We start from the raw sequence: 17849 nt of genomic DNA, 5'->3' as shown, positions 1-17849 counted from the left end.
AGAATTCAATTTGGACTCAATTGAGGAGAGACATGCGTCAACCTGTAACCTCTTACAGTGTCTTAGCACGCTCTGACGAAGAAGGTTTTCGTCTCCTCTTTTAATTCAGATGTTCCATGTTCACGCACCAACATATGTCACAGCAGGAATGGTAAGTGTGTAAAAGAGTCATTGTTTTCGGTCGCTTTGAAGTCCAAGAAGAGGATTTCTCGGGCTTGGGCTCTTCCTGGATCCAGCTGGGGCAGGTGTTGGAGGACAATGGATAACCCCTCCCGTCTCCTGACCACAGGGACTTCAAGAGGGCAGCGGGTCGTAAATAGCGTTGACTTCAGTTACCAAATAGTTGGAAGAGAGTTTGTGAAATACTTCAAAGAGAGTTCGTTTAACACTTCAAAGAGAGTTCCTCTGGGAGTTGAGCAGATCCTGCCATCTGTCCGTGTTGAAATCACAGTGGCGTTTCACGAGCGTTCTTCCTCTTGTTAGGCCTCGAAAGACAGCATTCATAATACGTTTCTTTTGTGATAACTTACAAACAATTATTCCAACAGTTACCACTTTAGGATTGTTATTTTATGGTCTTACAACAGTGGCTCAGTGGTTGTCCAGAAACTTCAGGGTACCTGATACAAATCCAACAAACGATATCTTAGTCACTGCCGGTGTCTTTAGGCAACACAAGTCACCCACTTTGCTCTCAGTGCCACTTGCACTGACGTCCATCCATCCATCTTTTTCCACTTATCCACGGTCGGGTCGCGGGGGCAGCAGCCTAAGCAGAGAACCCAGACTTCCATCTCCCCAGCCACTTCGTCCAGCTCCTCCCGGGGAATCCCCGGGCGTTCCGAGGCCAGCCGGGAGACTTAATCTCCCCAATGTGTCCTGGGTCTTCCCCGTGGTCTCCTACCGTTCAGACGTGCCTTAAACTGTGCCTTTTTTACTGTCCGGGATGCCCAAACCACCTCATCTGGCTCCTCTCCATGTGGCAGAACAGCGGCTTTACTTTGAGCTCCCCCCGAAAGACTGAGATTGTCACCCTATCTCTGAAGGAGAGCCCCGCCACCTAATGAAGGAAACTAATTTTGGTCGCTTGTACCCGTGATCTTGTCCTTTGCGACATAACCCAAAGCTCATGACCATAGGTGAGGATGGGAACGTACATCGACCAGTAAATTGAGAGCTTTGCCTTCCGGCTCAGCTCCTTCTTTACCATAATGAATCGATACAGTGTCTGCGTTACTGCAGACGCCACAACGATCCGCCTGTCCATCTCCCGATCCACTCTTCACACACTCGCGCTACATGAACTCCTCCACTTGGGGCAAGATCTCTTCTACAACCCAGAGATGGCACTAAACCCATTTTCCTTTTTGGCACTGATGTATGAATGTTTGGTGGTGGTCGGCGAGGCAAATTGGCAGTCCCATTTTCGTCAAATGTAGCTTAACACCATCTGTGTGATTGTGGATCGAATGAATGGTGGGTTCTCAGTTCTCACTATAATGCGCTCTGATGGTCTAGAAAAGCTTGCATCTAATCTATTATTATCAGTGTTGGGACTAACACGTTACAAAGTAAATAGTAATCTAACGCATTATTTTTTATATTCAGTAACTCAGTTACCGTTACTACATGATGCGTTACTGCGTTATTTTACGTTATTTTTTATGTAGTATCGGCTAGAAACTGAGAAGATCTGAGTGTTTTATTACAGCACTGCGGATGAGGCGACAAGAAAGAGGCTGTCTATGTGTGTGTGTGTGGGAGGGGGCGTGTCTGTGTTTACTAACAAGACATCATGCCGAAGCTGAGTTTCTTAACATGGAGATATTCTCAATACTTTTCTTTTGTCGAGCACAAAGAAAAGAACATTTTAATTGAATGTAAGTTGTGTCTTGGATCAAAGATCCTATCCTAGCAATTCAAATCTGCTGAAACAGCTACAAAAGCAACATGCTTCGACGAAGCTAGTAAAGAGAGACACACTTCACCTCCACCTCCAACAGCGGCTGGATTTTAACGAGGCACTACGCACTGAAGGTGCACACACTGTCAATTCTCTTATATACTCTTTCATTCTAGACTTCTAGAGTGTTTGATTATCACATCACTCTAAATGTATAGACTATAAAGTTCACAAACATAAAGAGGGATGCTGGGGAAATGTGTAGAGTGTTCTGGGCTTCAGACATGATTTTATTTCAGAATTCCTTGAGAGAAAAAAAGGCCTGGTTAGGCTTTGCGTATGTAGTGTGCCTTTCTTGGTTTACAGCTATGTTGTTATTATGCTGTTTGTTACTTATGTATGTTATCTTGCAGCTATTTAAAATAGTTTTGTCAATTTGTTCTGGCCTGAAACAAATCAGCCCTTTGTAACATATCTTTGTCTTTGTGTGTTGTATGTAGAGCACATTGCTTAGCAGAGTTCAGTGATGCAAATGCATGTCAAGTTGATCAACACATTGTATTATTCTCCAGTGCAATAACAGTACTGAAATGAAGGATAAAAGGGCATTAATGGGAGCTTTAAAAAAAAAAAAATATATATATATATACACTACCGTTCAAAAGTTTGGGGTCACATTGAAATGTCCTTATTTTAGAAGGAAAAGCACTGTACTTTTCAATGAAGATAACTTTAAACTATTCTTAACTTTAAAGAAATACACTCTATACATTGCTAATGTGGTAAATGACTATTCTAGCTGCAAATGTCTTGTTTTTGGTGCAATATCTACATAGGTGTATAGAGGCCCATTTCCAGCAACTATCACTCCAGTGTTCTAATGGTACAATGTGTTTGCTCATTGGCTCAGAAGGCTAATTGATGATTAGAAAACCCTTGTGCAATCATGTTCACACATCTGAAAACAGTTTAGCTCGTTACAGAAGCTACAAAACTGACCTTCCTTTGAGCAGATTGAGTTTCTGGAGCATCATATTTGTGGGGTCAATTAAACGCTCAAAATGGCCAGAAAAAGAGAACTTTCATCTGAAACTCGACAGTCTATTCTTGTTCTTAGAAATGAAGGCTATTCCATGCGAGAAATTGCTAAGAAATTGAAGATTTCCTACAAGGGTGTGTACTACTCCCTTCAGAGGACAGCACAAACAGAGTAGAAAAAGAAGTGGGAGGCCGCATTGCACAACTGAGCAAGAAGATAAGTACATTAGAGTCTCTAGTTTGAGAAACAGACGCCTCACAGGTCCCCAACTGGCATCTTCATTAAATAGTACCCGCAAAACACCAGTGTCAACATCTACAGTGAAGAGGCGGCTGCGGGATTCTGGGCTTCATGGCAGAGTGGCAAAGAAAAAGCCATATCTGAGACTGGCCAATGAAAGAAAAAGATTAAGATGGGCAAAAGAACACAGACATTGGACAGAGGAAGACTGGAAAAAAGTGTTGTGGACGGATGAATCCAAGTTTGAGGTGTTTGGATTACAAAGAAGAACGTTTGTGAGACGCAGAACAACTGAAAAGATGCTGGAAGAATGCCTGACGCCATCTGTTAAGCATGGTGGAGGTCATGTGATGGTCTGGGGTAGCTTTGGTGCTGGTAAGGCGGGAGATTTGTACAGGGTAAAAGGATTCTGAATAAGGAAGGCTATCACTCCATCTTGCAACGCCATGCCATACCCAGTGGACAGCGCTTGATTGGAGCCAATTTCATCCTACAACAGGACAATGACCCAAAACACACCTCCAAATTGTGCAAGAACTATTTAGAGAAGAAACAGGCAGCTGGTATTCTATCGGTAATGGAGTGGCCAGCGCAGTCACCAGATCTGAACCCCATTGAGCTGTTGTGGGAGCAGCTTGACCGTATGGTACGCAAGAAGTGCCCATCCAACCAATCCAACTTGTGGGAGCTGCTTCTAGAAGTGTGGGGTGCAATTTCTCCAGATTACCTCAACAAATGAACAGCTAGAATGCCAAAGGTCTGCAATGCTGTAATTGCTGCAAATGGAGGATTCTTTGACGAAAGCAAAGTTTGATGTAAAAAAAATCTTATTTCAAATACAAATCATTATTTCTAACCTTGTCAATGTCTTGACTCTATTTTCTATTCATTTCACAACGTATGGTGGTGAATAAGTGTGACTTTTCATGGAAAACACAAAATTCTTTGGGTGACCCCAAACTTTTGAACGGTAGTGTATAAGTAACTAAATAGTTACTTTTCACAGTAACGCATTACTTTTTGGTGAAAGTAACTGAGTTCGTAACTAAGTTAGTTTTGAAATAAAGTAACTAGTAACTAACTAGTTACTGGTTTTCAGTAACTAACCCAACACTGATTGTTATTATCAATGTATTTCTTATTTCAAGAACAATCTAATAGTTTTTGGTACTGCATTTTCTTATTTTTTATCCTTTATTCTTGTACATGTTATCCATGTCAAGACATATGTGCTTATTTGTTGAAATGTTACATTGTCTTTACTAGATGGACGTACTTGACATGTTCTAGTGGCAGCTTTTGTACTTCATTTGCGTGTGTGCCAGTTAGCTAAGGACTACATAATGAAAGAAGCAGCAGACCAAAGCAAGCTTCTGTCGTCATAGTAATTGTTACAGAAGATGATTCATGACATCACCTTCTTGCTTTTACAGGCTCTTGAAATCATCCGAAAGTACAACTTTTCTGCTGCCATCTTTGCTCCAGGCTGGGTGTACGAGACCCAAGACAAGAATAAGTTCCGTCATAATCAGGATAGGTAAGATTACCAAAAGTTTAAAATATTATGTGTATGCTGATTAATTTTGCACTTAATAAAAGTGACATTTTAGCAAAATGAAATATAGTAAATGATGTTGTGCATATTTTAAATTGGTAAGATTGTTTGTTTTAGCAGCTTGTTTGTTGTTGTTAAATATTAAGTGTTTTTGTGCTATTCTAACCGGTCACCAATATGTTATGGCCTCTTTTGGTCCATGCGTAAAACGTATAGAAATTCTCCACTTATTGTAAGTTTGAAAATATTAATAATATTAATTACTTTTATTTTAGAATATGCTTAGGGTCAGCAAAAAACAAAGCTGTGAGCCAAAAATGCCCGTGGGCCGTGCTTAACTATAGTCATACTTGCCAACCCTCCCGGATTTTCCGGGAGACTCCCGAAATTCAGCGCCTCTCCCGAAAACCTCCCGGGACAAATTTTCTCCCGAAAATCTCCCGAAATTCAGGCGGAGCTGGAGGCCACGCCCCCTCCAGCTCCATGCGGACCTGAGTGACGTGTTGATAGCCTGTTCTCACGTCCGCTTTCCCACAATGTAAACAGCCTGCCTGCCCAATCACGTTATAACTGTAGAATGATGGAGGGCGAGTTCTTGGTTTCTTATGTGGGTTTATTGTTAGGCAGTTTCATTAACGTCCTCCCAGCGCGGTAACAACACACAACAACAGCAGTCAAGTCTTCGTCTACCGTAAAGCAGTTCGTCTGCCGTAAACAGCAATGTTGTGACACTTTTAAACAGGACAATACTGCCATCTACTGTACATGCATATGTGACCCACCCATAATGTGTCACATTTTTGTGTTGATTTATTTATTTTATTTTGTGGTTTGAATTCGTTTTTGGAGCTGTCATTACACATTTATCAGTATTCACATTGGTCAGTAGGGGGCAGTAGGGCGTTTCTTCCCAATTGAATGCTATCACCTGCTGACCGGAAGTGTCTTGTCATTCTGATGAGAGCGACCAGTCTGTGAACAATTGAAATGTCCTGTGTGCTTTTTCCTCCTGTATAACAGGTTAGTTTTGGTGAATCAACTCACTGAATAATATCCATGTGATCTTTATAAGTTTAAGTACACATTCTGATGGTGGAGCCTAACTCTAAAGTGTTTGTGAGTTGTAGTTTGTATTTGTGAATGAATCCAGTGCACAGCTGCAGTAATCAATACAAAAAGGCGACATGAGTGCGCAATGTTTGTATAGGAACTTCTGATCCTAATTCAGACTCCGAAATTAGAGCTCCCGTTTTCTTATTGATTTTATAATGTATATTTGTATAATGTGTGTGTTCTGAAATAGTGACAGAGAATAGAACAAGGATGGACAATTCAACCCTTAACTCAACAATGAGTAGATGAGTGTTATGTGTGTGTATATGTGTAAATAAATGAACACTGAAATTCAAGTATTTATTTTATATATATATATATATATATATATATATATATATATATATGTAATAAAATATATATATATATATATATATATATATATATATATATATATATATATATATAGCTAGAATTCACTGAAAGTCAAGTATTTCTTATATATATATATATATATATATATATCTTAACCACGCCCCCCGCCCCACCCCGACCACGCCCCCAACCCCACCCCCCACCTCCCGAAATCGGAGGTCTCAAGGTTGGCAAGTATGACTATAGTACTTAAGTAATACTTAAGTATGTACTAATTGTATAACATATTACTTAAAATAAGCATTACAAAAAAATCCGATCTGCAAAATGAACAAAAAAAAACTTGCCAAAGTGCTTGAAAAAGTAAAATGGTGTGATCAAATGTTGAAATACCAATTAATAAAAAATAAATACCAATTCAACTGTCAATGAATGAGCATATTAACCAATTCAAACAAAGGCTTTGTAAATAATTAATATTTGACAGAATGTCCATTAAGAATGTTTTTATAATCCAAATGGATTGTGTTTGATGATAAATCAATGAATCATGAATATGTGAATTTTAACAAAATTCAGTTAATGTTTCAATGTTTATTTTCCCTCAGTCTATTACTACATAAACAAACATTACCGTCTATAGATTACAACCAAGAGCAATTCCAAAAAATATTATTTCAAGCTGTATTTTCAGCTTATTAACAAGAATCTAATACATTTAAATTGGCTACAGTTGAAATCAAAAATAATTTCCTCATTCAAACTAAATGCTTGCAAATGTTTTATTTTGATATTTTCCACCATATGTTATTTAATTGTGAAAAATGAACACTCATGTCATTGATTACGTGCATCAGTGGATCAAATCATTGACCACATGTGTAATCTTATGTTTGATAGGTGGGATTTTAATCATCTCCAATATTTTTTTAATGCTAGAACAAATGATAAGTACATTGTTTCTAGAATGTATACAATATTTACCATTTTGTAGTTTAAGGAATTAATGACTGGGATGATCTTTTTTTTAAAACAAACTTTTTCTCTCTTTAGGTTCTGGGATCTTCTGAAAAACAACCTCTATGTGCACCGCCCAGCTGGCCCGCTGCCCTTCATTTCTTCTTTTTGTCAGGGCTTCGGTAATGCTCTCTATTGGAAAGGAAAGGTAAAGTGCTGAAAGATGTGGAATATAACCTCTATAAGGATTACTCTGCTTGGTCATGGACATTAGTACTGAAGTTATGACTGAATACAAAGTGCATCCGGAATAATTCAAAGCGCTTCACTTTTTCCACATTTTGTTACGCTACAGTTTTATTCCAAAATGGAATACATTACTTTTTGTCCTCAATATTCTACACACAATATACCGTAATGATTATTGGGAAAACGTTTGTTTTTTTTAGCTTTTTGCAAATGTATTAAAAATAAAAAAGTAAGAAATCACATGTGGATAAGTATTCACAGCTTTTGCCTTGAAGCTCAAAAGTGAGCTCAGGTGTATCTTCCTTGAAAAATGATCGCCCCGATAAATCAATACATATCCTCACAAATATTAATATAAATTAAAGCTGCAAGCAGCGTTGGTCGGGCCCGCGTATTTGGCAGGTGCTAGTCCTAAGTGTCCCAATACTTTTGTCTACTTTTAGTCCGAATTGTCCCAAGACTTTTGTCTAGTGTACCTACCTTGTCTGCATTGTGTGGGCACGTTGGTGCTTCCTGCTTTTAAGCAGCCATCTTAAAAAAATAGCAGTGCAGCAGCATCAGCGCAGCGGTTCTTTGAAGGCTCATAAAATCAAAACCGGAGCAGTTAATTAAAAAGCGCTTCTGTTGTTGTAATCACAAGGGTTCAATGTCTCTCCTGTGTTAGTTTGAAGGCGAAACGACAAACGCGCTCAGAGGAGTTCGTTTTTGAAGGAAGGTGACCGGTTTATACAAAAATTTTGTTTTGAAGGGGGAATAGCAAACTTCCTGTTGATTTTTGCTGGGGGTTGTCAATTTATGAAATGTAGGTCTAAGTGAGACCTATGGAGAGGTGTTTGTTTCATGTCTCTCCGACCTTCCCAGTGGGAGTTACAGGCAGGTTTGTAATTTTTTTCTTCCGAGGAGCAGTTTTTTATCCGTTTTATTAAAAAATTGCTGTAGAGCGCAATTTTTGAATTTGGGGTTAGGTTTTTTTATTAGATCACAGTTTTTGCCAGTCCTGATGTGTGTGTTCAGTTCTGTGAGTTTTGAAGCATGTTAAGGGGGTCAAATTACAGCGCAAAGAGGCAAAAGTGACTGTTTTTAGTACTTTTTTGTCTTGAAGGGGGAATTGCCAACTTCCTGTAGATTTTAGCCCGAGGATGTACAATTATGAGAACTACGTCTAAGTCAGACCTACATAGAGGATTTTGTTTCATGTTTTTCCGACCTTCCTAGTGGGAGTTACAGGCAGTGTACTTTTTTTGTTTTTATAGGGGGCGCTAGAGCGCAATTTTAATTTTTGAGGTTCGTTTTTTATAAAAAAAAGGCAATTTTCGCAGGTCCTGATGTGTGGGTCAAATTTGGTGAGTTTTGAAGCATGTAAAGTGGGTCAAATTAGTGCTCAAAGAGGCGGCGGAAGAAGAAAGAAAGAAAGAAAGAAAGAAAGAAAGAATAATAAAACCTTAGAAATACAATAGGTCCTTATGTCCCATTGCATAAGGACTCCCTGTGGGAGTCCTTTTGCAATGGGCCATTGCGGGCCCTAATAAGAGGCATTAAATGCAATTGCGGAAAAAAAATATTTCGTGTCTTTGCCTCGATCTTTTTTACATTGAAATGTGGCCCAGCCCGAATGTTGGGGGGGGCAAGGGCCATCGTTCATACAGTATGTCTCTGATGGGTACACCAATCAGTCTGAGGTGTAAAAGTTGGCACTTTTTATGTTACCTAGCATCACTTATGTGTGTAGCTAAAGTATGCAAAGCTTGTACAAATGTGCGTACGACAGTAATGGAGTGTCTTTGAGGCAGCACATATTTCCACGTTATCGTCAGTTTTGATACATCTCAACTTTGCCGTAACAAAGGGCGTACGGCAGGTTTAAGTGCGTACACAAGCTTGATACATGAGGCCCCGGGCCGATACCATCCCTACAGTAAGGCATGGTGGTGGCAGCATCATGGTGTTTGGATGTTTTTCAATGGCAGGAACTGTGAGACTAGTCAGGATAGAGGGAAAGCTAAATGCAGCAATGTACGGAGACATCCTGGATGAAAACCTGCTTCAGAGTGCTCTTGAACTCAAGACCGTGGCGACGGTTCATCTTTCCGCAGGACACTCACCCTAAGTATACAGCTAAGATATTAAGAGAGAGGCTTCAGGACAACTCTGTAAATATATTTTAGTGGCCCACCCAGAGCCCAAACTTGAATCCCATAGAACATGGCTGGACAGATCTGAAAATGGCTGTGCACCGACGCCCGCCATCCAACCTTATGGAGCTTGAGAATTACAATTAAAATAGATAGTCCCCGTTTATGTACACTGGTTGGATACTTCCTGTTTTTTTCCTAATGAAGTATTGGTGGTGTTAAGGATCAGGTTGTTTCCCCTGCACCACCCAGAGAGGTGCTGCAAAGAGGGATGGGCCAAACTGCCCAAAGATAGGTGTGCCAATTTTGTGGCGTCGTATTTTAAAACACTGTTTTTCAACCACTGGTGTGCCGTGGGAGATGATCTAATTTCACCTATTTGGGTTAAAAATATTTTTTGCAAAGCAGTAATTATAGTCTGCAAATGATGTGTTGTTGTTGAGTGTCGGTGCTGTCTAGAGCTCGGCAGAGTAACCGTGTAATACTCTTCCATATCAGTAGGTGGCAGCCGGTAGCTAATTGCTTTGTAGATGTTGGAAACAGCGGGAGGCAGTTTGCAGGTAAAAAGGTGTCTAATGATTAAACCAATAATAAACAAAAGGTGAGTGCCCCTAAGAAAAGGCATTGAAGCTTAGGGAAGGCTATGCAGAAAACTGATGGCTACAAAGTAAACAAAAACAGAATGCTGGACGACAGCAAAGACTTACTGTGGAGCAAAGACAATGTACATCCGAACATGACATGACAATCAACAATGTCCCCACAAAGAAGGATAAAAACAACTGAAATATTCTTGATTGCTAAAACAAAGTAGATGTGGGAAATATCGCTCAAAGGAAGACATGAAACTGCTACAGGAAAATACAAAAAAAGAGAAAAAGCCACCAAAATAGGAGCGCAAGACAAGAAGTAAAACACTACACACAGGAAAACAGCAAATAAGTCAGGGTGTGATGTGACAGGTGGTGACAGTACACCTACTTTGAGACAAGAGCTATAGTGATGCATGCTTGGTTATGCTTTAAAGTCATATCCAACAATTGTGACAACAACTTTTTATTGTCAACTGAGTTTCGTTTTTGAATGATTTCTGCTGGTTGGTGTGCCTCCGCATTTTTTCACCGCAAAAAATGTGCCTTGGCTCAAAAAAGGTTGAAAAACACTGGTCTAAAAGACTTGAGGCTGTAATTGCTGCTGATGGTGCATCAACAAAGTATTTAGCAAAGGCTGTGAATACTTATGTACATTTTATTTCTTAGTTTTTTGATAAATTTGCAAAAAAAAAACTATAAAAAAAATAAAAAATCACATTGTCATTATGGAGTATTTATTGTGTGCAGAATTTTGAGGGCAAAAATGAATGTATTCCATTTTGGAATAAGGCTGTAACATAACCAAATGTGGAAAAAGAAAAGCGCTGTGAATACTTTCCAAATGCACTATTATATATATGTAGCACATACAGTTGTAATGGCCCAGCATCTTTACGGTCTAGTACAGACCACAGGATTGAGGTCATGGTTCTGTTCATGTTCAGTACAGTATGTGGTCTCTAGAGATGCGCGGTTTGCGGACACAACCGCGGAGTCCGCGGATAATCCGCGGGTCGGGCGGGCGACATGACGAAAAAAATAGATTTTAAATGGATGCGGGCGGGTTGCGGTTGAACCAATTGGGAAATATATATACATAGTTAAATGTTGTTACCCACATACGAAAAACGTATAGATTTTATCGGTCCTTTAGGTGGAGCTGATGGTGCATCACCGAAAAAGAAAAGGATTGACTTCACAGAATGGGAGGAGGATATACACCTGTACTTGTTGATGAAGTAGAGGATTATTCCTCTACAAACTTGCATCTCGACGGATCAGCAGAGGAAAATCTATTTTCCTTTTGGGGGAAACAAGGACAATCATTCCCACAACTACAACACCTTGCCAAGAGAATCCTATGCGGCCCAGCAACAAGTGGCGCAAGTGAGCGCTCCTTTAGCGCAGCAGGGCGCATTTTAGAGGCCAGGCGCTCCCGCATGAATCCTGGCACTGTAGATGCCATTTTATTCCTGCATTGTGCTAACAAAAAAAAAAGTAAGTAGACATACGATTGGATATGTTAAAGGAATTAGTCTACGTTACCTATAGGCTATACCAAATAAGCCCATGTCTAACCTATATTGAGTTCGGTCAGCTGAATAATTTTGATGGTTACGTGTTGTTTGGGCGCACTACAATGCAAAGGAATTAAGGCAATTGCGTTGTTTATTGTGTTTTTTTCTATTGGAGATATACTACTATGTGTGAATAATTATTTGGCCTCGCTTTCAAGTGAAGCGCATCTCCGATTGGCGACAATGTAAGGATATTTAGCCTGCTTTGTTTGTCGCGACCGTCTATTTTCATTATAATTCAAGTTTGATGATAAAGTGCAGTCTGATGGGTTTGATTTCCCCCCTTCAGCTTTTTGCCTTGGCCAATAAGTTGCAGGTCATTTGTTATTATTATTTATTTAATTTATTTTTGTTTAAATGGGGATAACATACATATGTTATTGTATAATTTAAGTTTGTGTGTGTGATTGACAGCCTAAGGCTTATGAGGCACATTTTTTATTTATTTTTTTATTTCAACTTAAAAACACATAGCCTATGCCTAGAACATAGGCTATGTGTTTACCTTTATTTTCCTGCCTGTTGTTGACAATGGAGATTGTCTGATATTTTGTCATGGCTGCAGATCAATCAATAAAGGTTCATCTTTGTCGCAAAATTGTTCACTGTTTCACTGTGCACCCCGCCCTCGTCCCTATTTGAGCATTATAACGTTAACAAGTTAATATTCATTGAAATAAATTCAGAACATTTTTTTTACCTAACGAAAATATAGGCCTAGTCTTTCTAAAACATTTTTTTAACTTCTTAAAAGCCTCGTTCTGCTTGCTGCAACTGCGCAGACAAAGTGTGAGGAACGCACTCCTGATCTGAGGGCATTGGCAACAATAGTCAACACTTTTTTAATGGAAATGACAATAATACTATAATAATGATAAATAATATTATCACGCATTGAATGTCTGTGCTGCATTGGATCAGTCTCCTTTCCTTAACAGGCAAAAGCTTTATAACCTCACTAATGCCTTGCATCGTCTATATTAGATATATAACAACTGGCGGATGGCGGGTGGGTGTGGTTTTGATAAAATGTTGGTTGGGTGGATGGCGGATGGATGACGACTTTTGTGATGCGGTTGCGGATGAAATAATTGCCTATCCGCGCATCTCTAGCGGTCTCCATGCAAGTGGTTGGCTACACCCTGATGTCTGGGAAGGTTATGGCTATAGATATGTTATTATTGTGATCGTATAGTAGTTTACCACTGTTCTGTGTCATACTGAGAGCCAGGTTTTAGTCAACTAGGCATGCACTGTTTGAAATAAGCTGCTTTCAAGTTTGATTACAAGTTGGCCGACTCAGCGTCTGTATTTGCATAATGTACAGCCCGGAAATGTCATTTTCATGGGTGTGTGTATATTTTTCTGTGTGTATGCAGCGTGAAACAAATAGGAAGTGGTTCAACTTAACTGCCCAAGAAGTCCAGCCCTTGTACTACCATGAGCAGCTGGAGGGTCAGGGCTGGGTGAGGAGCCGAGGTTGCCCAGAAGATGCCTGGAATGGAGGCTCTTCACTTCTCCTTGAAGGACTCATCCCTGCAAGTCATGCTGCACCCCTCAGTGCCAGGTTTGTCCTCTGCCTATCAAAACAAGTGTCTTTTAGCAGTCCCCTGATTGTTCTTGTGTTGATTACCATCATAGGATGTTCTCCCTTCATGTGCCGCTTGCATCCAAGACTCTGCTCTGCATTATTTACAAGTCCTCTTCTCAAGTTAAAGTTTCGCTGGAGCTCAAGATGACACATACTGATGTTTCCACAGAGGAGAATAGCCATCATATGAAATGTAGGTTCCTCTCTTTTATTAGTACTTAAATGCCTACTGAAATGCCATCCATCCATCCATCCATCCATCTTCTTCCGCTTATCCGAGGTCGGGTCGCGGGGGCAGCAGCCTAAGCAGGGAAGCCCAGACTTCCCTCTCTCCAGCCACTTCGTCCAGCTCTTCCTGTGGGACCCCGAGGCGTTCCCAGGCCAGCCGGGAGACATAGTCTTCCCAACGTGTCCTGGGTCTTCCCCGCGGCCTCCTACCGGTCGGACGTGCCCTAAACACCTCCCTAGGGAGGCGTTCGGGTGGCATCCTGACCAGATGCCCGAACCACCTCATCTGGCTCCTCTCCATGTGGAGGAGCAGCGGCTTTACTTTGAGCTCCCCCCGGATGACAGAGCTTCTCACCCTATCTCTAAGGGAGAGACCCGCCACCCGGCGGAGGAAACTCATTTCGGCCGCTTGTACCCGTGATCTTGTCCTTTCGGTCATAACCCAAAGCTCATGACCATAGGTGAGGATGGGAACGTAGATCGACCGGTAAATTGAGAGCTTTGCCTTCCGGCTCAGCTCCTTCTTCACCACAACGGATCGATACAGCGTCCGCATTACTGAAGACGCCGCACCGATCCGCCTGTCGATCTCACGATCCACTCTTCCCCCACTCGTGAACAAGACTCCCAGGTACTTGAACTCCTCCACTTGGGGCAAGATCTCCTCCCCAACCCGGAGTTGGCACTCCACCCTTTTTCCGGGCGAGAACCATGGACTCGGACTCGGAGGTGCTGATTCTCATCCCAGTCGCTTCACACTCGGCTGCGAACCGATCCAGTGAGAGCTCCTGGCCAGATGAAGCCATCAGGACCACATCATCTGCAAAAAGCAGAGACCTAATCCTGCAGCCACCAAACCAGATCCCCTCAACGCCTTGACTGCGCCTAGAAATTCTGTCCATAAAAGTTCAGAACAGAATGGGTGACAAAGGGCAGCCTTGGCGGAGTCCAACCCTCACTGGAAACGTGTCCGACTTACTACCGGCAATGCGGACCAAGCTCTGGCACTGATCATACAGGGAGCGGACTGCCACAATCAGACAGTCCGATACCCCGTACTCTCTGAGCACTCCCCACAGGACTTCCCGAGGGACACGGTCCAATGCAGGGCTGGGTGAGGAGCCGAGGGTCCTTGTTTTTTATATTTCATGGAGGTCTTCGAGCTGCTCTTTGTCTGATCCCTCACCTAGGACCAGTTTGTCTTGGGAGACCCTACCAGGGGGCATAAAGCCCCCGGACAACATAGCTCCTAGGATCATTGGGACACGCAAACTCCTCTACCACGTTAAGGTGGCAGCTCAGAGAGGAGCCTACTGAAATGCGATTTTCTTATTTAAACGGGGATAGCAGGTGCATTCTATGTGTCATACTTGATCATTTCGCGATATTGCCATATTTTTGCTGAAAGGATTTAGTAGAGAACATCGACGATAAAGTTGGCAACTTTTGGTCGCTGATAAAAAAGCCTTTCCTGTAGCGGAAGTAGCAGACGAGTAGCGTGACGTCACAGGTTGTGGAGCTCCTCACATCCAAACATTGTTTACAATCATGGCCACCAGCAGCGAGAGCCATTCGGACCGAGAAAGCCACGATTTCCCCATTAATTTGAGCCAGGATGAAAGATTTGTGGATGAGGAAAGTGAGAGTGAAGGACTAGAGGGCAGTGGGAGCCATTCAGATAGGGAAGATGCTGTGAGACCTGATATTCAGCTGGGAATGACTAAAACAGTAAATAAACACAAGACATATATACAGGTAAAAGCCAGTAAATTAGAATATTTTGAAAAACTTGATTTATTTCAGTAATTGCATTCAAAAGGTGTAACTTGTACATTATATTTATTCATTGCACACAGACTGATGCATTCAAATGTTTATTTCATTTAATTTTGATGATTTGAAGTGGCAACAAATGAAAATCCAAAATTCCGTGTGTCACAAAATGAGAATATTACTTAAGGCTAATACAAAAAAGGGATTTTTAGAAATGTTGGCCAACTGAAAAGTATGAAAATGAAAAATATGAGCATGTACAATACTCAATACTTGTTGGAGCTCCTTTTGCCTCAATTACTGCGTTAATGCGGCGTGGCATGGAGTCGATGAGTTTCTGGCACTGCTCAGGTGTTATGAGAGCCCAGGTTGCTCTGATAGTGGCCTTCAACTCTTCTGCGTTTTTGGGTCTGGCATTCTGCATCTTCCTTTTCACAATACCCCACAGATTTTCTATGGGGCTAAGGTCAGGGGAGTTGGCGGGCCAATTTAGAACAGAAATACCATGGTCTGTAAACCAGGCACGGGTAGATTTTGCGCTGTGTGCAGGCGCCAAGTCCTGTTGGAACTTGAAATCTCCATCTCCATAGAGCAGGTCAGCAGCAGGAAGCATGAAGTGCTCTAAAACTTGCTGGTAGACGGCTGCGTTGACCCTGGATCTCAGGAAACAGAGTGGACCGACACCAGCTGGACTGCTGCTGAGTGGTCCAAAGTCATGTTTTCTGACGAAAGCAAATTTTGCATTTCCTTTGGAAATCGAGGTCCCAGAGTCTGGAGGAAGACAGGAGAGGCACAGGATCTACGTTGCCTGAAGTCTAGTGTAAAGTTTCCACCATCAGTGATGGTTTGAGGTGCCATGTCATCTGCTGGTGTCGGTCCACTCTGTTTCCTGAGATCCAGGGTCAACGCAGCCGTCTACCAGCAAGTTTTAGAGCACTTCATGTTTCCTGCTGCTGACCTGCTCTATGGAGATGGAGATTTCAAGTTCCAACAGGACTTGGCGCCTGCACACAGCGCAAAATCTACCCGTGCCTGGTTTACGGACCATGGTATTTCTGTTCTAAATTGGCCCGCCAACTCTCCTGACCTTAGCCCCATAGAAAATCTGTGGGGTATTGTGAAAAGGAAGATGCAGAATGCCAGACCCAAAAACGCAGAAGAGTTGAAGGCCACTATCAGAGCAACCTGGGCTCTCATAACACCTGAGCAGTGCCAGAAACTCATCGACTCCATGCCACGCCGCATTAACGCAGTAATTGAGGCAAAAGGAGCTCCAACCAAGTATTGAGTATTGTACATGCTCATATTTTTCATTTTCATACTTTTCAGTTGGCCAACATTTCTAAAAATCCCTTTTTTGTATTAGCCTTAAGTAATATTCTAATTTTGTGACACACGGAATTTTGGATTTTCATTTGTTGCCACTTCAAATCATCAAAATTAAATGAAATAAACATTTGAATGCATCAGTCTGTGTGCAATGAATAAATATAATGTACAAGTTACACCTTTTGAATGCAATTACTGAAATAAATCAAGTTTTTCAAAATATTCTAATTTACTGGCTTTTACCTGTATATACTCTATTAGCCAATATGATTAGAATAGCAAAAGTCTTTCTTTGTTGGCAATGTTGACTTTCACAATGTTTTCAAAATAATAGTAAATGTTTGCTTTGTTTCCTTGCAGTGACGAGTGTTTCTCCAGTTATGCTCCCTGACGGCCATGAGCTAGTACAGCAGTTTTCTCATCTCTTTGGAAATGTCGATACAGGATGGACTGTCAGGTGAAACCAATTCAAAATATCTCATTTATTTATTTCAATTCAGCCACTGAGAAAAAGCTGTTAACAAATAATGTATTTGCTTGGTTGGCCCTCATCCAAGCTGGTATTTCAAAGATGCATAATAGGAAATCAAATAGTGTATGTCCTTCGCTATGTGGTAGGTTCCTGCGGACGTTATCTCCTTCTGTTGTTGACTATTTGTTTCATACGGTGTTGATGTGGAAATGTTTGCCTCTGCATTTTGTGGGTGTGGCACAGAACGGAGATGTTGACATGCGGAGTTTCAAGCACTCTTCATTCTTTAGCAGGTGACTTTTCAAATGATGCTACATATTAGCAGTGGTGCTAACGCTTTTGCCGCATACTTGACATATTACGGTTGTCTGTTCGACATCTTCCCGCTTGAAGCCAAACCACCGCCAGACGTCAAAACAGTGGACCGTCTCTGTTCGTCAATATTGTCAGATCCCAAGGAATTGAGGCTCAGACAGATTCCCAATTTATCTTTCTTTATTTCACAAAAGTCAACGTTTTCTTACAACGAGCTCAATCCCCGTGTCTCGCTCTCTTTTCCAGGTTAAGCCATTGGTAACAACACTGACTTGACCCCTGGAAAATCTGTTTGCCTTTTTACTTTAACATCTTTGTAGATCTGCCAATCCAGAGGTACCGACCCCGATGTCCACGCGATGCTGCAGAGTCTTGTCAACCAAGACAGCCCCACAGCATCCAGAGCCTTAAGGAACTCTGGGCGGATCTCATCCACCCCCGGGGCCTTGCCACCGAGGAGCTTTTTAA

General features: G+C 41.5%; 1 protein-coding gene across 4 annotated transcripts in view; it reads left to right on the top strand.

Moving 5' to 3' along the window:
• The window catches only part of LOC140679745 (cytosolic endo-beta-N-acetylglucosaminidase-like), a 66705-nt gene that overhangs the window by 31683 nt on the left and 17173 nt on the right, over window positions 1-17849 (top strand). For all 4 annotated transcript variants that reach the window (XM_072915781.1, XM_072915783.1, XM_072915784.1 and 1 more), the window contains exons 8-12: window positions 4616-4719; window positions 7219-7330; window positions 13053-13240; window positions 13315-13457; window positions 16955-17051. In XM_072915781.1, the coding sequence (XP_072771882.1) occupies window positions 4616-4719; window positions 7219-7330; window positions 13053-13240; window positions 13315-13457; window positions 16955-17051 (644 nt within the window). The remainder of the gene's footprint in view (window positions 1-4615; window positions 4720-7218; window positions 7331-13052; window positions 13241-13314; window positions 13458-16954; window positions 17052-17849) is intronic.

The sequence above is a fragment of the Nerophis lumbriciformis genome, linkage group LG22, assembly GCF_033978685.3.
Source record: "Nerophis lumbriciformis linkage group LG22, RoL_Nlum_v2.1, whole genome shotgun sequence".
NCBI lineage: Eukaryota > Metazoa > Chordata > Actinopteri > Syngnathiformes > Syngnathidae > Nerophis > Nerophis lumbriciformis.
The sequence above is the reverse complement of the archived record's forward strand: the minus strand, read 5'-3'. Positions and strand labels throughout refer to the sequence as shown.